This window comes from Scophthalmus maximus, chromosome 21 (assembly GCF_022379125.1).
Source record: "Scophthalmus maximus strain ysfricsl-2021 chromosome 21, ASM2237912v1, whole genome shotgun sequence".
Taxonomy (NCBI): domain Eukaryota; kingdom Metazoa; phylum Chordata; class Actinopteri; order Pleuronectiformes; family Scophthalmidae; genus Scophthalmus; species Scophthalmus maximus.
In genome coordinates this window covers 15,763,075-15,780,819 of record NC_061535.1, presented here as the reverse complement: position 1 = coordinate 15,780,819, position 17,745 = coordinate 15,763,075, and the positions used below count along the sequence as shown (strand labels likewise).

The following is a 17,745-nucleotide window of genomic DNA, read 5'->3' as shown; positions in this document are numbered from 1 at the left end:
CCTGGCCGTTTATCCAGTTCCATTCACTTTAAATTTTGGGGTTTTGTTACAGGTGTGTCCATACAGAGTGCGCTGTCCAAACTGGAGAGGGCAGGGCGGGGTCTGAAAGTTACATCTGCTCCACCTGCAGGCATCAGGAGGAGGATCTAATCCCACGCAGTCCCACACCAGACCTGCCCGTCAGTGTCACACAGACACCACCTATCTGCAGTCATACTGAGGATCCACCCATCAATCTTACCGCTCATAGCCCAGTCCGGCTCATCTGCTTAGAGCCACCACAGAGTCCTACAAATACCATGGGTACACCATTGCAGCAGGGTCTTACACTATCTCACCCCAATTCATCAGAGCTCCAAAAGACTCCTTCACCTACTCATCCTGATCCATTAGAGCGCCAACAAAGTCCTGCAGACCCTCAGCAAAGTCCATCTCACCCAAAGGCATTAGGGCTCCCAAGTCCTACATCTACTCACCTTGATACATCAGAACTCCAAAAAGGTCCTGCGCCTACTCACCCTGATCCTTCAGAACTCCAACAAAGTCCTGCGCCTACTCACCCTGATCCTTCAGAACTCCAACAAAGTCCTGCACCTACTAACCCTGATCCTTCAGAACTCCAACAGAGTCCTGCACCTACTCACCCTGATCCTTCAGAACTCCCACAGAGTCCTGCACCTACTCACCCTGATCCTTCAGAACTCCCACAGAGTCCTGCACCTACTCACCCTGATCCTTCAGAACACCCACAGATTCCTGCACCTACTCACCCTGATCCTTCAGAACTCCCACGGAGTCCTGCACCTACTCACCCTGATCCTTCAGAACACCCACAGAGTCCTGCACCTACTCACCCTGATCCTTCAGAACTCCCACAGAGTCCTGCACCTATTCACCCTGATCCTTCAGAGCTCCAACAAAGTCCTGCACCTACTCACCCTGATCCTTCAGAGCTCCAACAAAGTCCTGCACCTACTCACCCTGATCCTTCAGAACTCCCACAAAGTCCTGTACCTATTAACCCTGATCTTTCAGAGCTCCAACAGAGTCCTGCACCTATTAACCCCGATCCTTCAGAGCTCCAACAGAGTCCTGCACCTATTAACCCCGATCCTTCAGAGCTCCAACGGAGTCCTGTACCTACTCAACCTGGTCCTTCAGAGCTCCAACAAAATCCTGAACCTATTAACCCTGATCCTTCAGAGCTCCAACAGAGTCCTGCACCTACTCAGCAGGATCTCTCAGAGCTCCAACAAAGTCCTACACATACTCACCCTGATCATACAGAGCTCCTACAAAGTCCTGCACCCACACACCCTGCTCCTTCAGAGCTCCAACAAAGTCCTGCACCTGCTCACCCTGATCTTTCAGAGCTCCTACAAAGTTCTGCACCTACTCACCCTGCTCCTCCAGAGCTCCAACAAAGTCCTGCACCTGCTCACCCTGATCCTTCAGAGCTCCAACAGAGTCCTGCAACTACCCACCCTGATCCTTCAGAGCTCCAACTAAGTCCTGCACCTACTCACCCTGATCCTTCAGAGCTCCAACAGAGTCCTGCACCCACTAACTCTGATCCTTCAGAGCTCCAACAGAGTCCTGCACACACTCACTCTGATCCTTCAGAGCTCCAACAGAGTCCTGCACCCACCCACTCTGATCCTTCAGAGCTCCAACAGAGTCCTGCATCCACTCACTCTGATCCTTCAGAGCTCCAACAGAGTCCTGCACCTTTTAACCCCGATCCTTCAGAGCTCCAACAGAGTCCTGCACACACTCACTCTGATCCTTCAGAGCTCCAACAGAGTCCTGCACCCACTCACTCTGATCCTTCAGAGCTCCAACAGAGTCCTGCACCCACTCACTCTGATCCTTCAGAGCTCCAACAGAGTCCTTCACCCACTCAATCTGATCCTTCAGAGCTTCTTCAAAGTCCTTCACCCACTCACCCTGATCCTTCAGAGCTCCAACAAAGTCCTGCACCCACTCACCCTGATCCTTCAGAGCTCCAACAGGGTCCTGCATCCGCTCACCCTGATCCTTCAAGGCTCCAACAAAGTCCTGCACCCACTCACCCTGATCCTTCAGAGCTCCAACAGGGTCCTGCATCTGCTCACCCTGATCCTTCAGAGCTCCAACAGGGTCCTGCATCCGCTCACCCTGATCCTTCAGAGCTCCAACAGGGTCCTGCATCCGCTCACCCTGATCCTTCAGAGCTCCAACAGAGTCCTGCACCTATTAACCCTGATCCTTCAGAGCTCCAACAGAGTCCTGCATCCGCTCACCCTGATCCTTCAGAGCTCCAACAAAGTCCTGAACCTACTCACCCTGATCCTTCAGAGCTCCAACAAAGTCTTTCACCTACACACCCTGATACATCTGAGCTCCAACCATGTCCTGTACCTACTCACCCCGATCCATCAGAGCTCCAAGCAATTCTGAAAACATCTTATTCTAATCAAACGGAGCTCCAAAAAAATGAAATTCCCGGTCACCCTGGTACAGCAGAGTTTGAAACAAGTCCTTTGCCTTCTTCCTATGATACTACAGAACTTCCACCATTGCAACCTAGTCCTGTAGAAGTCCAGGAAAGACAACCCCCTTCTCACTGTAATACATTATTGCTCCAAGAAAGCCCTACAGAGGCTCACTCTGGTCCAGAACTTCAAAAAAGAACTATGCCTTCCCCTCCTGATTCTGTTCAACTGCAACTCAGCACTACCCATGTGACTTCCACGCAGGCTCAGCAAAGTTGTAACCAGCTAATCTGCACCTCTACTAGCCCTATCCAGAATCCCACAGTGGAGCAGCTTAAAGCCGCAGAGTCTCAGCAGAGTCCAACACAAGGTAGGCCCCTTCCTTGTGGCCTTGCATATAGTGAGACCCAGGAAATGCTTAGTCCTCGCTTGGTTCAGCCAGGGATTTTGGAGCCGCAGATCAGCCGAAATCCTGCGCAGGACATCACCACAGAGACACAGCAGGATAGATCATGTAGTCCTGCTAATATCATCATCAAACAGCCTCAGCACAGTCCCCGACAAAGTTGTCATAGTTCTACGCCACATAGTGCTAGACAAGTTGGCACCTCACCTCCGCAGAGTTCCATACAGAATGCTGAATCTACACTGGACCAGGAGATCCCTGGATCAAGCACCCCTGCTCAACTGCAGTGTGGGGCTGCACAGGAAATTTCTACACTGGAACAGGACTCCTCGTCAGACTACTGTAGGTTTACCCAGACAGCAAGACGATACGCCTCATTGAGGTCCGTTTCCGCTCCATGTAGTCCATCACCCTCCCCACTGAGACCAACACAGTGTAGTCTGTCACAGCCTGCTAGCCCAGTACAAGCCTACTCCATACAGCCTGTGAGTCCTTTGCAGCTTAGCCTGCTTCCTTCTTGGCTTCCTGCAAAGTTAAGAGTCACTGAGGAATCCACCGAAACCAGTACTACAAAGCTGAAGTCTTTGGAGCATAGCCCTATACCGCTGAGTTCAAACATTGATGGCCAAACACTGGAAAGTAGCCTCACCTGTGAACTGTCCACTGTGTCTCCTGATAGCCACGGCACAGATGCTCATCTTCCAAACCAGTTTGGTCCTATTCAGTGTAGCCTGCTTAGCCCTGACCCGTGTAGCCCTTGCCATGTCCCTGCTAGCTCCTTACCAGAAAGCCTTGTTCACATTAGCACTTCAACGGAACACAGTAGCCTAACTTTCTCACCTTGTGCTGATGAAACTGAGGAAAATCCTCACCCAGCTAGCCACAGTTATCAGTGGCCTTCTCATGACAGACCCTCAGGCTGCATGGAAGGCAAAGCTAGCCCCATACATATCCAAGCTAGCTCAGCTAGTTCTAGCCCTACACGTACCAGTGAAATGCCTACTAGCCCTGCCAGCACTCTTCAGGCTTGTGCTAGCTCCATGCCAATTGAGACTAGCCCTGCACACATCAGCCATTCAACGTCTGAGACTAACATCTCAGCAATCCACACTCCCTCGTGTCAGGATGAAGAGATGCAGGTAGCTCTCAACCACTCAACTCTTATTATTCAGTCAGAAGCTGGTCCCTGCTATCCTAACTCCACTCCCAGCAGTCCAGTTCATACTACTGCTAGAAATGCTGACGCAACTCTCACAGAAGCCAGCGGTGGCTGCAATCCAACGGGCACCATAGATGCTCCAGAGATAACTATTCCCAACATTTTTAGTTTTGCGGAGCTCACGAGCCAAAGTCACACACATCCTTGTCAGGCAAGTCCCTCACATGTCCAAACTACCTGTAGTCCTTCAGAGACTACTCCAGCTAGCTTTAGTCCTCCACACTGTATGCTGACTGCTTGTAGCCCAGCTAGTAACTCTGTTATCCACAGTCCCAGCAACATTATCTTAGACTGCAGTGGCCAGACAGGTCCCCACTCAGCTAGCCTACCTGATGTATGTATAATCCACAGTCCACCAAGGTCTAGTCCTGCTGGTCAAGCTAGTCCTGTTCACATACAGAGCACCTCTAGCGGTGTCCACTCAGGCCCTCTCAAAATACAGAGTCCCTCATTATCTAACTTGACGTACAGTAGCCCTGCACATGCTTCTGTTGTTTGTTTTAGTCCACCTCACAGTCCAGCTCAGGCCAGTGAAACCTTTTATAGTCCAGCAGATAACCCACATTATAGCCTATCTCTCGACACTGGAACTCCTTCTGGCCCTTCTGTGGCACAGCTGAGCCCCTCTTCGGTAAGTTCAAATCCTGATGACGACCCCACGGCCAGTTCTATAATACATAGCTATGTTCTTCCCACTGCAGTTCACCTTGATCCAGGACTTGTGTCTACAGACAAAATCATGCAGATGATCTCAGAACCTGCCAGTTCCAAACCTGATGACTCACCTGCGGCTAGCCTCAACCAGGCTAGTCTGAGCCAGGTTAGCCCGTCTCCAGTTAGTCCTCACCCAGACCCTGACAGTTTAGCTCTTGAAAACCAAGAAGAAAGAACAACGCCCTTTGTTGATGCTACTTCAATTCAGGCTAGTGTGAGCCATGCTAGTCCCGTTCATTCTGCCCCCTCTCAGGATAACGCTGCGATGCCTAGCACTAGTCACACTAGTGAAACGCCTGCTAGTCCCCCACCCCCTGCCCCGTCACCCCCAGCCCCTAACCCTGCTCACACATTCTCCTGTCACACTCTGCAAGCTCAAGCCAGCTCTGTGCACAGTAGCCCAGCTGCAAGTCCTGTTTGTGGCCCCATGGATTCAGGTTCTACACCGAATTCCCCTGGTCCTAGTCCTGTCAGCCCTCTGCAGCCAAAAGTTGGTCCCAGTCCTGTTCTCGATAGAACTACAAGGTGCGAGGCTAGCCCCGGTCCCAATCAGGTTCTCCCTACTCTTGCTACTACTGTGCAGTCTGAAAACAGCCCTAGTCCTGGTCCTGCTAGTCCTGTTCGGCCTGACGCTGGTCCTGGGAACCTTGAGCGAGACCCAAAAACAGAGAGGAAGTCTGCAGCTGCTGAGGGTGAGTCCCAGGGACACTGACCATTAAAATTCTGTGTCATGTGTGCTGATTTAGTTTGTAACGTGTTTGTATCTCCAGACATCGAGGTGGCCGCGGAGCAGAAGACTGAAGAGGAGGAGTCTGACGTTGAAGCTCTCCAGCAGCCGGAGGAGGTGGAGCCTCATCAGACAACAGAGAAGGAGGAGCCTGTTGGGAGGACAGAGGAAGTAGGAGAACAAGACCAGGAGGAGGATCCTCCTCCAGGTAGGTGCAGCGTTGACTCTTAACTGATGTTCATCAAGCAGTATCGAAGCCCCGCCCCGCCCCCCCCTCGACCAATCAGGAGTCGGTGTCAGCTCTCAATCATGATTTCTCAGCCCGTTATTATTTAATCAAATAACTACCGAAAAGCAAAGTGATTAGAAACATGAACACGTTAATAAACATCTCACACCCCACATGACATGGAGGGGGCTTATGACCCAGGGGACGATCATGGTGATTTGCAGCCGACATGTCGGCCATCTTCACAGTCTATGTACAAACTGACAGTTGAGTTGTAAATAAAGTTTCTCTGTTTGTGTGTTTCTGTCTTTAGGAGTCTCATCACTCCTCCATGACGACCATCAGTCTCCTCACACTGCTGCTGCCTCCCCCTCACTCTCCCCCCAACCCCCTACACCACACTCTGCCTTACCCCTACAACAGCCCTCCGACTCACTCACATCTTCACCTCCTGCCTTGCCCCTCCCCTCTCCACAGTCTCCGCCTCCTTCTCCTCCTCGAGCTGGATCTCTGGAGGCTGCCTTACCCCCCTGCTGCTCCCCCCACACTCCACATCCCCCCTCCCCTCCTCCGGAGGACTGCCCCCTGGAAGGGGAGCCCACCAATATAGGAGGAGTTGAGACCGGGACAGGAGCAGAGGCGGGGCTTGAGAACACAACAATTTCCAGCCAATCACAGAACCAGTTTGAATCAGTTTCTGTGGCAACACAACCCACCAAAGATGAACACCAGTCACTCGCTGGGCCTCCACAAAGCGAGGAACAGGAGGAGGAGCAGGAGGCGGAGCAGGAGAAGGAGCCTACTGAAATGCCAGAACCAGCATCAAATCGGGCGCCTGCTCCTGAGGCGGTTGCTGGTCAACAGCCAATGAGGGAGAGGCAGGATTCGGAGGAGGAGGAAGATATTGATGGGATGGATGAAGAGGAGGTGAGGGAGGTGACATGGGATGAGGAGGAGCCAGTGAGCCCGGTGCTGGACCTGGACTCCTCCTTTGACAAGGAGGTGATGGAGCTGATGAGCTCCTCAATCCTCCCCCCCTCCCTCTTACACCTGTCCTCCCCCAGTCCACCTCCCCCCTCCCGCCGGGGGAAGGGTCGCACCCTCCGGTCTCCCCCCTGCTCCTCCAGGCCTCTGGACGACCTGTCCCTCCGTCTGAGGCAGTCTCCCTTCTCCACTGAGGCCTCCCCCGAGACCTCCCCATCCAGAGCGCCCCTCACCCCGCCCTCACCCCCCCTCAGGTCTCCCCCCTCCGCCAGAGAGTCTCCACCTCTCTCCAAGGTAAATCTGAAGAATTCAACTCTGACCATCTCCTTGTTTCCTCCTCTTCATCTCCTCCTCCTTGTTTCCTCCTCGTAGTTAACTCACCTCCGTTGTGTTTTCCTCCCAGGCTCCTTCCATCACTGTTCTTCCCCTCACTCCTAAGATCGGCATGGGGAAACCGGCCATCACTAAGAGGAAGTTCTCCCCCGGCAGAGCCAGGGTCAAGCAGGTATGTGACCTGTGACATCATTTGTTAAGTCCAGTAATTGATCCCTGATCAGATTCTGTCTTTTGATAAAGGAAATTAATAAACTTTGTATCAGTTGAGTTGTTTAGCAGCAGCTCAGTTTAAAGTTCACTGGTTTGTTTTGAGTAGAGACAGAGTAGTCGTCTTTGTCCTCGTCTTCATCTTGTCCTCGTCTTCGTCTTCTTGTGCCGTCTTGTTCAGACAGTGAAGCTGCTGTGACCTCAGGACAGATCATGTTCCTCCTCATCCTCACCTGTCGTTCACTAACGCTGCATCCATTCACTTAGCATGTACGCACACGCACACACACACACACACACACACACACACACACACACACACACTTGTAGCATGATGTCAGGTGAAGAATATGTATCTGTATGACTGACAGGTTGCATGTTGTTGTCATGGTAACATTGTCTCATGATTTTCTCTTAGTTTTGCCTGATTTTTATTTTTTAAGTTTGACTTTCTGTTTTGTGGCTGTTGCATTTATGTTACTGCATTTTGTCCCCTCCTATTCCTCTGCCTCCTCTTCTTCCTCCTCCTACTCTTCCTCTCCCTTCTCCTCTTCTTCTTCCTCTCCCTCGCCCTCCTCCTTTCCTCCCTTTTTTTTTGGCCTACTACTCCTTCACCTGGTCCACCTTCCTCGTCCTCCTCCTCCTCCTCCCTGACTCAGGGTTCGTGTTGGAGTAACTGCAGGGCGGTGAGCCCCCCCTCGTCCTCCCAGGATTCCACGGGGGAGGGAGGGTGGGACAGCCCTAAGCGCCAACCACCGGACTCCCCCGTCTGGAGCATGAGAGTGGTAAAGAAGCGCACCCAAACTCTAATAACGCACCACTGGCTTACTACTGCTGTGTTTCCTCACACCTGCCCATCTGCGATAAAACTGTGTGAGAAACAGGTGCACTGTTCCTTCAGTCTGTCTGCTGGAACTAACACTAGCTTACTAACTGTCTGTGAACATCCACCCGTCTGGGTGTAGAGGTGGTAGTGGAAACGCTCCAGAGATTAGGAGATGATCAGTTGTGTGAGAGACAAGGAGACGTTACAGTTCATGCCACCACATGCACAGACATGACTGGGGTGGATGGAACTTAATGGCAAAGGCGTCTCTGTTGATTAATTTGGGATCTAATATCCATGTGCGGCTGAAAGGTCAAGGAGAGGGTTCAGTGTTACCATAGTGACAGATACGTAATGTTAGCCCCTCCCTCCCTCCCTCCTTCAGGGCCGCGGGTCAGGGTTTCCGGGCAGGAGGAGGTCGAGAGGAGGAGGTGTTGGAGGCGGAAGAGGAGGAGGCCGAGGAAGGAGCCGACTGAAGACTCAGGACAGTGTGACTGTGTCACCTGGAGTGAGCACACACACACAGGTGAGTCACCATGGTAACAGGGAGTGACCCTGACCATCAATAGCTGATGATAGATACTGATGGCTGTGGTCTGTGTCAGTGTGTGTCTGTAGAACCGTTCCAGCCGAAGGACGAGGAGGAGAACTCCATGCATAACACGGTGGTGATGTTCTCCACCTCGGACCACTTCACCCTACGACAGGTAGACCCTCACCTGGTGTCAGTGTCCCAGTCTGACCCCACATGGAGCAGTTCCACCAACCTGTGTGTGTTTGTGTTCACAGGACATGTGTGTGGTGTGTGGTAGTTTTGGTCAGGGTGCTGAAGGCCGACTGTTGCCGTGCTCTCAGTGTGGACAGTGCTACCACCCATACTGTGTCAACGTCAAGGTCAATATCCATCAGTCCTGATCAGTTTTTATAAAAGGAATTCTGAGAACATTCATGATAACCTGTGATCAGATCTTCAGATTACTGTATCCTGGTTACTCTGGTGTTGTCTAGGTTACGCGGGTGGTCCTCACCAAAGGGTGGCGCTGTCTGGAGTGTACGGTGTGTGAGGCGTGTGGCGAGGCCAGCGACCCTGCACGACTTTTGCTATGTGACGACTGTGACATCAGCTACCACACCTACTGTCTGGACCCGCCCCTTCTCACTGTACCTAAAGGAGCCTGGAAGTGCAAGTGGTGGGTCCACCTGTCTGTCTGTGTCACCTGTCTGTCTGTCTCCTGTCTGTCACCTGTCTTTCTGTCACCTGTCTGTCTCTCCTCTCACAGTGTGCTGTGTGTGTGTGCTCCTCAGGTGTGTGTGGTGTGTGCAGTGTGGCTCCGCTTCCCCTGGGCTGCGCTCTGATTGGCAGAGTAACTACAGTCGCTGTGGCCCGTGTTCCAGTCTGAGTCGCTGTCCTGTGTGTCAGAGGGCATACGCCACCGACGACCTCATCCTGCAGTGTCAGCAGTGCGACAGGTGAGATGCACCGACACCAGAGTCACGTGTCTGTGGAGGACACGTCATGTGTCGTTACATCACCTGTGTGTGTGTGTGTGTGTGTGTGTGTGTGTGTGTGTGTGTGTGTGTGTGTGTGTGTGTGTGTGTGTGTGTGTGTGTGTGTGTGTGTGTGTGTGTGTGTGTGTGTGTGTGTGTGTGTGTGTGTGTGTGTGTGTGTGTGTGTGTGTGTGTGAGCAGGTGGGTCCACGCTGTGTGTCAGGGTCTGACCTCAGAGGAGGACGTGGAGTTTGCTGCTGATGAAGGCTTCGACTGTTCGCTGTGCAGAACACAAGGTCGAGGCTCGATGGGTAAGAACATCAGATCATCTGATTGGCTGGTTGAGGGGCACTTGTCCCACCCACATAAAAAACTTAAACAATTTTATTCAACATTTTTAAAAAGTGTGTGTGTGTGTTGCAGTGCGGTCAGACAGTTGTGATTCTCCCTTCATGGCTCACATTGTCTGCAGGATGAGAGAACCAGGTGAGTGCGATGAGGTCATGTCAACAAGAACAGCCAATCAGATCATCTCTATATACAGTTGCTGATCGCGTGTGTGTGTGTGTGTGTGTGTGTGTGTGTGTGTGTGTGTGTGTGTGTGTGTGTGTGTGTGTGTGTGTGTGTGTGTGTGTGTGTGTGTGTGTGTGTGTGTGTGTGTGTGTGTGTGTGTGTGTGTGTGTGTGTGTGTGTGTGTGTGTGTGTGTGTGTGTGTGCAGACACAAAGACCTACACTCAGGACGGAGTGTGTCTCACAGAGTCCGGTCTGTCTCAGCTTCAGAGTCTGGTCGAACCTCTGATGTCACCGCGCCGGTACCGCAGGTAAACAGGGCGTCCTCTTCTTCACTAGTGCATTGTGGGTAGGTGGAGGTGATGACTCGTCACACTGATCAGCTGTTTCCTGTTTGCGCCCCGTCTTCAGGTGTAAACCCAAACTGAAGCTGAGGATCATCAACCAGAACAGTGTGTCTGTCCTCCAGACTCCAGACCCCGACCCCCCCACCGAGCAGGACCACAGCAGAGGTCAGAGGTCACACATGGAGTCAGGGGAGACGTTCTGTCAGTGTCCTCACAACTGTAACAAGACGTTTGTTTCTCCAGGTGACTTGGAGTGTGAGTTGAAATCCGACTCCAGCCCCGAGCGCGACCAAGCCCCCGATGAAGATGTCGCCAAGGAGCCTGAGGTTGCCGACGACAACAAGAAAAGGAAGAGGAAACCGTACAGGCCTGGTGAGGAGGGTGGGAGGGGCCTGTGGGTGGGCGCTGTCCTCAAACAACAGCTGAGACTAAAACTGTGTGTGTGTCAGGTATCGGGGGCTTCATGGTGCGTCAGCGTGGAGGGAAGTCGGGGACGAGCAGAATATCACTGAGCAGAAAAGACTCAACAGAAACGCTCGGCCGAGATGAAGGTGAGACACCTGTGGCCACGACCCCTCCTCCTGTATGAGTTCACGCTGATGTGTAGAATATTTTTTTAATTAATATTTTTATGGTATCAGGCCTGTTGGATGGTGACATTGCCATGGAGACGGCGCCCCCTGCTGACCAGACGATGGAGAAGGTGAAGAAGAGGTACAGGAAGAAGAAGACGAAGCTGGAGGAGGCTTTCCCATCTTATCTCCAGGTAACACACACACGCACACACACATAAACACACACTCACTCACTCACTCACTCACTCAGCGTTCTGATTTGCTCTCGCTCTCGTCGTATAGGAAGCTTTTTTCGGTCGGGATCTTCTGGTCCTGAGCCGGCAGGTGGACAGGAAGGTGGGGCCAGAGACCCTGGGCAGCAGCCAATCAGCGGCAGGTTATTTGAAAAGCCCCACCCCTGGTTCACATGGCCCCTCCCCCTCAGAACTGCTTGGCGGTGCCATGGCAACCAACAAGAAACAGGGACAACTGCGTAAGTGATTTCTTTATTTCTTTACGATGTTACATTGTCTCTTCATTATTTCATCAGTCATTTGTGTTTAATATACATTGTGTGTGTGTGTGTGTGTGTGTGTGTGTGTGTGTGTGTGTGTGTGTGTGTGTGTGTGTGTGTGTGTGTGTGTGTGTGTGTGTGTGTGTGTGTGTGTGTGTGTGTGTGTGTGTGTGTGTGTGTGTGTGTGTGTGTGTGTGTGTGTGTGTGTCCAGCCATGTCGGAGGAAGCTCTTGTGGATCTGTGTGATGTTCTCAACACTGACCCTCACATCCTGGGGACAGGACACACAGGTACAGATGAGTGAAGATGATCTGTGATGTGTGTCAGCCGGTCCACAGGGGGCGGCGTCACTGCCAGAGAACCAAATCATGACACCAACGAAGAAGAAGACTGACGTGTTTAAAAGTTTAACTGTGTATTTGTTTTCAGGTCAGTTCCAGGTTGAGCGCTCCCCCTCCCCATTTGGTAAGGCTCCTCCTCCTCCTCCCCCTTACAGATGACACTGACTCTTCTCCTCCTCCCCCTTACAGATGACACTGACTCTTCTTCTTCTCCTCCTCCAGAAAACACTGACTCTTCTTCTTCTCCTCCTCCTCCAGAAAACACTGACTCTTCTTCTTCTCCTCCTCCAGAAAACACTGACTCTTCTTCTTCTCCTCCTCCAGATAACACTGACTCTTCTCCTCCTCCTCCTCCAGATATCACTGACTTCTCTTCTCCTCCTCCTCCTCCAGATAACACTGACTCTTCTTCTTCTTCTCCTCCTCCAGAAAACACTGACTCTTCTTCTTCTCCTCCTCCAGAAAACACTGACTCTTCTTCTTCTCCTCCTCCAGATAACACTGACTCTTCTCCTCCTCCTCCTCCAGATATCACTGACTTCTCTTCTCCTCCTCCTCCTCCAGATAACACTGACTCTTCTTCTCCTCCTCCTCCTCCAGAAAACACTGACTCTTCTTCTTCTCCTCCTCCAGAAAACACTGACTCTTCTTCTTCTCCTCCTCCAGATAACACTGACTCTTCTCCTCCTCCTCCTCCAGATATCACTGACTTCTCTTCTCCTCCTCCTCCTCCTCCAGATAACACTGACTCTTCTTCTCCTCCTCCTCCTCCAGATAACACTGACTCTTTTCTCCCTCGTCCAGGTTTCTGTTCACCTCCTGTCATTCAGATCGGGTCTCTAACCCATCTTCCTCTCTGTCTTTCTGTCTCATAGCCGGACTGGACATCAGCTCCATGGCTGATGACACATATTTGACCTCTGAGCTGACAGGAAGTGGTAGGCGTGGCCAGAGGGCAATGCAGGAGGAGCCTCTGGACGCCATCTTGAGTCCTGAGCTGGACAAGATGGTCACTGATGGTGAGTCGTTTTTCCAACATCTTTACTCCAGACAATTAGTTTAGACTCTCAGATTCTTAATGAGGGTTCGGGTTGACTTTGTATGTTTAATGTACTTATATAATAATATATACAACCTTTGTACACAGTTTGAGAGTATTGATCAGTAACGTGTTGTTGTCTTTCAGGTGCCATCCTCAGCAAACTCTACAAGATCCCAGGTAAGACTGAGCATCTGGTTTAATGAGGACAGAACAAAGGAGGGGGGGCTGTCCTGATTTATTGTGTGTGTGTGTGCGTGTGCGTGTGCGTGTGCGTGTGCGTGCGCAGAGTTGGAGGGGAAGGACGTGGAGGAGGTGTTCACTGCTGTTCTCAGTCCAAACAGCAGCAGCAACCAACCAGAGCAGAGCCAACACACACACACTGCTGCAGGAAGCAAGACACACACACACCACTCAGGTACACACACACACACACACACACACCACGGAGGTCAATTCCGAGTTTAATCTATGAATCATGTCACAATCTTTTTCATCACCCTTTCACAACAACAACAGATACTCATGAATGTTTTTGGTTGAATCAATTGATGATCAATAATCTGTCAGAGTGACAGGTCACTGTGTGATTGATCACTGATCAGGTGGATGATTATTGAATCTCTGTCTCTTGAGCAGCTGATATGTTTCCTCGTCTGCCACTGATGAACGGCCTGATGGGAGCAGCTCCTCGCTTTCCCAACATTCCCATGATGCCTGGTGGCGTCCCAGCAGGTTTTAGGATGCCCCCCCCCGGAGGCCCCATCCCCATTCCGCCCCCTGGTTCCACATCCGTGCTGACCCCAGCCAATCAGACGCCAGCAGGAGAAGGCGAGCAGGACGCCATGTCGACGGCTCAGAGGGGAATGTTGAAGTGGGAGAAGGAAGAAACGCTGGGAGAGATGGCGACTGTCGCTCCGGTCCTCTACTGCAACACCAATTTCCCCCAGCTGAGGGAGCAGCACCCAGGTACGCACGCACGCACGCACGCACGCACGCACGCACACACACACACGCACTGACTAGTCGCTCATCTTTCATTTGTGTTGATATACATCGTGTGTGTGTGTGTGTGTGTGTGTGTGTGTGTGTGTGTGTGTGTGTGTGTGTGTGTGTGTGTGTGTGTGTGTGTGTGTGTGTGTGTGTGTGTGTGTGTGTGTGTGTGTGTGTGTGTGTGTGTGTGTGTGTGTGTGTGTCTCTCTCTCTCAGACTGGTCCACCAGAGTGAAGCAGATTGCTAAGCTGTGGAGAAAAGCCAGCTCTCAGGACAGAGCACCCTTTGTGGTGAGTGTGTAGAACTGCAACTGATCCAGTGTCACTAGTTTATTAATATCATATAATAATATATGAATACATCCTGTGTGTTGTTGTCTGTCTCCGGCAGCAAAAAGCTCGAGATAACCGGGCGGCGCAGCGCATCAGCAAGGTGCAGCTGTCCAACGACCCACTGAGGCGCCAACCGCCCCTTCAACCGCAACAGCAGCAACAGCAGCAACAGCTGCAACGGCAACAGCCGCAACAGCTGCCACAGCAACAACTGCAGCAACTGCAACAGCAGCAACTGCAACAGCAGCAACAGCTACAACAGCAACAACAACAGCTGCAACAACAGCAACAACAGCAACAGCAGATGCAACAGCAGATGCAACAGCTGCTGCCAGAACCACAGCTGGGACTCTATGACCCCGTTTCCATGGAGACAGATGTGAAAGACCCTCTGAGGCCGAAGGAGACGGAGCAGGAGCAGGAGTGGAAGTTCAGACAGGTGAGTCGAGTCTTTAACATCGTGAGTTCGACCACAGACAGAAGTCAGTCAGGTCACCCACATGATGATGATGTCACCCACTAATGCCTGTGATGTAACTGTCATTGAAAAGGGAGAGGTAGGTGACAGATGTGGAGCCAGTAAGAAGAGCAGAGTCCTAAAATCACCAACAGATACAGATTGTCCACTCCAGGCACCTGTAGCAGGAAGTGGCAGAGAGGCTCTGGTAAGATCTCAAGAACCTGCTCCAGGCAGACTTCCTGGTTCCATGACGCTCTGAAGTCCTCTTCCTGTCCCGGGTCTACAGACGGTCTGTAGACCTCAGGACAGAAAGACAGAACACAGACCTGTCGATCGGACTCGGACTGAAGAGGGTTCAGACGTGGACCCGGGTCACAGTGGTCGTCTCTGGGACAAAGAACAGTTTATGTTTGGTTTGATGTGAATCCGGTTCAGACGAAGTGGATTTGACCCAGAGTCGATGACTGTGGCCTCTCAGAACTGATCAGACCATCAATAACTGAATGAAGACGGGTTATCAGTGACTGTATATATACACACACACACACACAACCACACACACACACCCCCATATATATAGTGGGGGACTTATGACCTTTACTGCAGCCAGACACCAGTGGGCGATCTGTCTCTAGTCTGTATAGTTCATTCTCATTCACTGTTTGTTTCGTGACACGACTGTTATGACTTCACAATATGAGAAACGTAATTTCTACAGTAGTGGAGCTAAACTAGCCTGGAGGACACGCCCCCTCCATCGTCACTGACCTGCCCCCTCACACTTACGAGAGAGAGAGAGGGAAAGTGAGCATCATGTAAACCTCATCACACTGAAACCTCCTCTCTCACTTTACGTGTCTTTCACTCTCTCTCACTCTTTGTCTCACTCTCTCTCACTCTTCGTCTCACTCTTTTCTCTGTCTCTCACTCTTTGTCTCTCTCTTCTCTCTCTGTCTCCCTCTTTTTCTCTCACTCTTTTCTCTGTCTCTCACTCTTTGTCTCTCTGTCTCTCTCTGTCTCCCTCTCTGTCTCTCACTCTTTGTCTCACCCTTTGTCTCACTCTCTCCCTTCTTCCCGTGTCCTTGTCGTAGATCATGCGTCAGAAGAGTAAGCAGCAGGCGAAGATCGAGGCGACTCAGAAGTTGGAGCAGGTGAAGAATGAGCAGCTGCAGCAGCAGCGTCTTCTCGCCGGCCAGCGTCCGGTGGAGCGTCTGTCCCCTGAGAGCGGCAGCCGCAGCCCCCTGACCCCCGGGGGTGGAACCTCCCCCCTCCATCACCCGGCTTCCAGGGAGGGTCCATCGAGGCAGAACCTGTCCTTGCAGGGGGGTGAGAGTTCAGGATTGGCCGACGACGTGTTCCTCAGACCTCAAGCTCCACCCCCTTCTGGCTTTTCCTCTCTCCCTCACTCCCCTCACCCCTCCTCCCCTCTCCACCAGCCCCCGTCCTCCCCCCAGATGTTCTCCCCGCCCTCCTCCCGCCCCTCCTCTCCTTGGGATCCTTACAGTAAGGTAGTGGGGACTCCTCGCCCCCCCTCCTCCCAGTCGGGTCCTCCAGCCGCCCAGCAGCAGCATCACAACTCCCTCAGCGCCTCCCCGGCCCACGACACCTTTGGTTCTCCTGCACCCTCCCCCGACTCCAAAACCACCGACGTTTCCCGAGCCCTTGGACCCCCACCAGGTAACTTCAGTTGTCTCCCCCTTGTTTTCTCCCCCTTGTTTTCTCCTCTTTGTGACGGCTCCTCCTTGTTTTGCTCCTCCCAGGACTCCAGCAGAGTAGAGCAGGTATGATGAGCCCCCCCTCTGGCTCCGCCCAAGACCATGCAGCCAGACTCGTTGGTATCCGAGCAGCTGAAACCTTCCAGAGGACTCCTCATAACAGCGGTAACCTCCGTGTAGCGGTGTGTGAATCGTACAGTCGCGTTAGTGAACTGGTTCAGAGTGGGGTGTTTAAAGCCCCCATGCCCCCCCAGCACCAGCAGGAGATGTTTGGAAGCACTGGAGGGGGAAGGAGGGACCCGTCCAGGCCCACAGACCTGGGGTTTGTCCTCGCCCAGTCGCAGGACCCTCCCTTCCCCTCCACTCCACTATCAGGGCTGGGCTCCCCCCACCGCAGCCCCTACGCCCAGACGCCCGGGACCCCAAGACCTGACTACAGCCAGCAGGTCACTGACCCCTTCACCCAGCAGTCACCTTTGGCCTCCCGGCCCTCTCCTGACCCATACACCAACCCCCAGACTCCTGGTACTCCACGTCCACACTCTGACCCCACCTACCTCTCCACCCCTCCTGCGCTGCGACTGGACCAGTACAACCAGCAGCCCCCCAACCGCCGCCCTTCCCCCTCCCACCCAGCCCTCGACCCCTATGCCTCCAACCCAGGGACGCCCCGCCCCTCTGTCACGGACCACTTCCCTCGATCTCCAGGCAGTCAGCGGGGCACCGACCCCTTCGCCCCAGTGGAGAGCTTCACTCCTCAGCCCGCGGGCCCCGGGTCGTCCCCTCTGGCTCCAGGACTGTCCGGGGAGACTGCAGCTTTCGTCCTGACACCCCACCAGGTAACAGTGTTCAGACTGTCTGTACTTGGTCTGTATTGCAGTTAGTCTATACTGCAGACATGTTAGAAGTCTAACAGTTTTTTCTTCAGTCTCCAGGAAGACAACCGCTACAGCAGGACTCATTTCCCAGAACCCACGGCAACCAGACCCCAAAGCGCTCTGGGATGTCAGAGGAGGGTGGGTTCTCTGGTTTGGCCGGTCAGACTCCGGGTCACGACCCTTTTGAGCAGGGTCACATTACACCTGGCCCTTCGCAGACGGACAAGACAGCAGCCATTGAAATGGCGGTGCTGAATGTGGCCTCTGTGGATGGACCAATGAGCATGCTGCCTCAGCCCGGTGACTCAGAGGAGAAGCTCAGACAGGTTCGTGATTCAGAGAGGTTCATTTCTTAGGTGTTTGTTCTGTGTTCTACTGGGTTTTTCTATCTTCCTCAAGGTTTTTCTCTCTTCTTCTGGGTTTTTCTGTCTTCTTCTGGGTTCTACTGTCT

The 17,745-nt window shown here is 52.6% G+C and overlaps 1 protein-coding gene across 6 annotated transcripts in view; it reads left to right on the top strand.

The window, feature by feature from the left end:
• LOC118291461 (histone-lysine N-methyltransferase 2C-like) overlaps window positions 1-17,745 on the top strand; it is a 36,195-nt gene that overhangs the window by 5,206 nt on the left and 13,244 nt on the right. For 2 of the 6 annotated variants that reach the window (XM_047329935.1, XM_047329930.1), the window contains exons 13-41: window positions 53-5,505; window positions 5,584-5,748; window positions 6,083-7,047; window positions 7,157-7,258; window positions 7,956-8,081; window positions 8,508-8,648; window positions 8,728-8,829; window positions 8,912-9,016; window positions 9,131-9,312; window positions 9,428-9,592; window positions 9,812-9,921; window positions 10,034-10,096; window positions 10,330-10,432; window positions 10,533-10,840; window positions 10,918-11,019; window positions 11,110-11,234; window positions 11,326-11,515; window positions 11,749-11,826; window positions 11,966-12,001; window positions 12,753-12,896; window positions 13,064-13,096; window positions 13,206-13,334; window positions 13,556-13,885; window positions 14,126-14,199; window positions 14,300-14,680; window positions 14,793-14,906; window positions 15,793-16,378; window positions 16,462-17,255; window positions 17,345-17,620. In XM_047329935.1, coding sequence (XP_047185891.1) covers window positions 53-5,505; window positions 5,584-5,748; window positions 6,083-7,047; window positions 7,157-7,258; window positions 7,956-8,081; window positions 8,508-8,648; window positions 8,728-8,829; window positions 8,912-9,016; window positions 9,131-9,312; window positions 9,428-9,592; window positions 9,812-9,921; window positions 10,034-10,096; window positions 10,330-10,432; window positions 10,533-10,840; window positions 10,918-11,019; window positions 11,110-11,234; window positions 11,326-11,515; window positions 11,749-11,826; window positions 11,966-12,001; window positions 12,753-12,896; window positions 13,064-13,096; window positions 13,206-13,334; window positions 13,556-13,885; window positions 14,126-14,199; window positions 14,300-14,680; window positions 14,793-14,906; window positions 15,793-16,378; window positions 16,462-17,255; window positions 17,345-17,620 — 11,482 coding nt within the window. The remainder of the gene's footprint in view (window positions 1-52; window positions 5,506-5,583; window positions 5,749-6,082; window positions 7,048-7,156; window positions 7,259-7,955; window positions 8,082-8,507; window positions 8,649-8,727; window positions 8,830-8,911; window positions 9,017-9,130; window positions 9,313-9,427; window positions 9,593-9,811; window positions 9,922-10,033; window positions 10,097-10,329; window positions 10,433-10,532; window positions 10,841-10,917; window positions 11,020-11,109; window positions 11,235-11,325; window positions 11,516-11,748; window positions 11,827-11,965; window positions 12,002-12,752; window positions 12,897-13,063; window positions 13,097-13,205; window positions 13,335-13,555; window positions 13,886-14,125; window positions 14,200-14,299; window positions 14,681-14,792; window positions 14,907-15,792; window positions 16,379-16,461; window positions 17,256-17,344; window positions 17,621-17,745) is intronic. The other 4 variants (XM_047329932.1, XM_047329934.1, XM_047329931.1 and 1 more) reach the window with 4 other exon arrangements.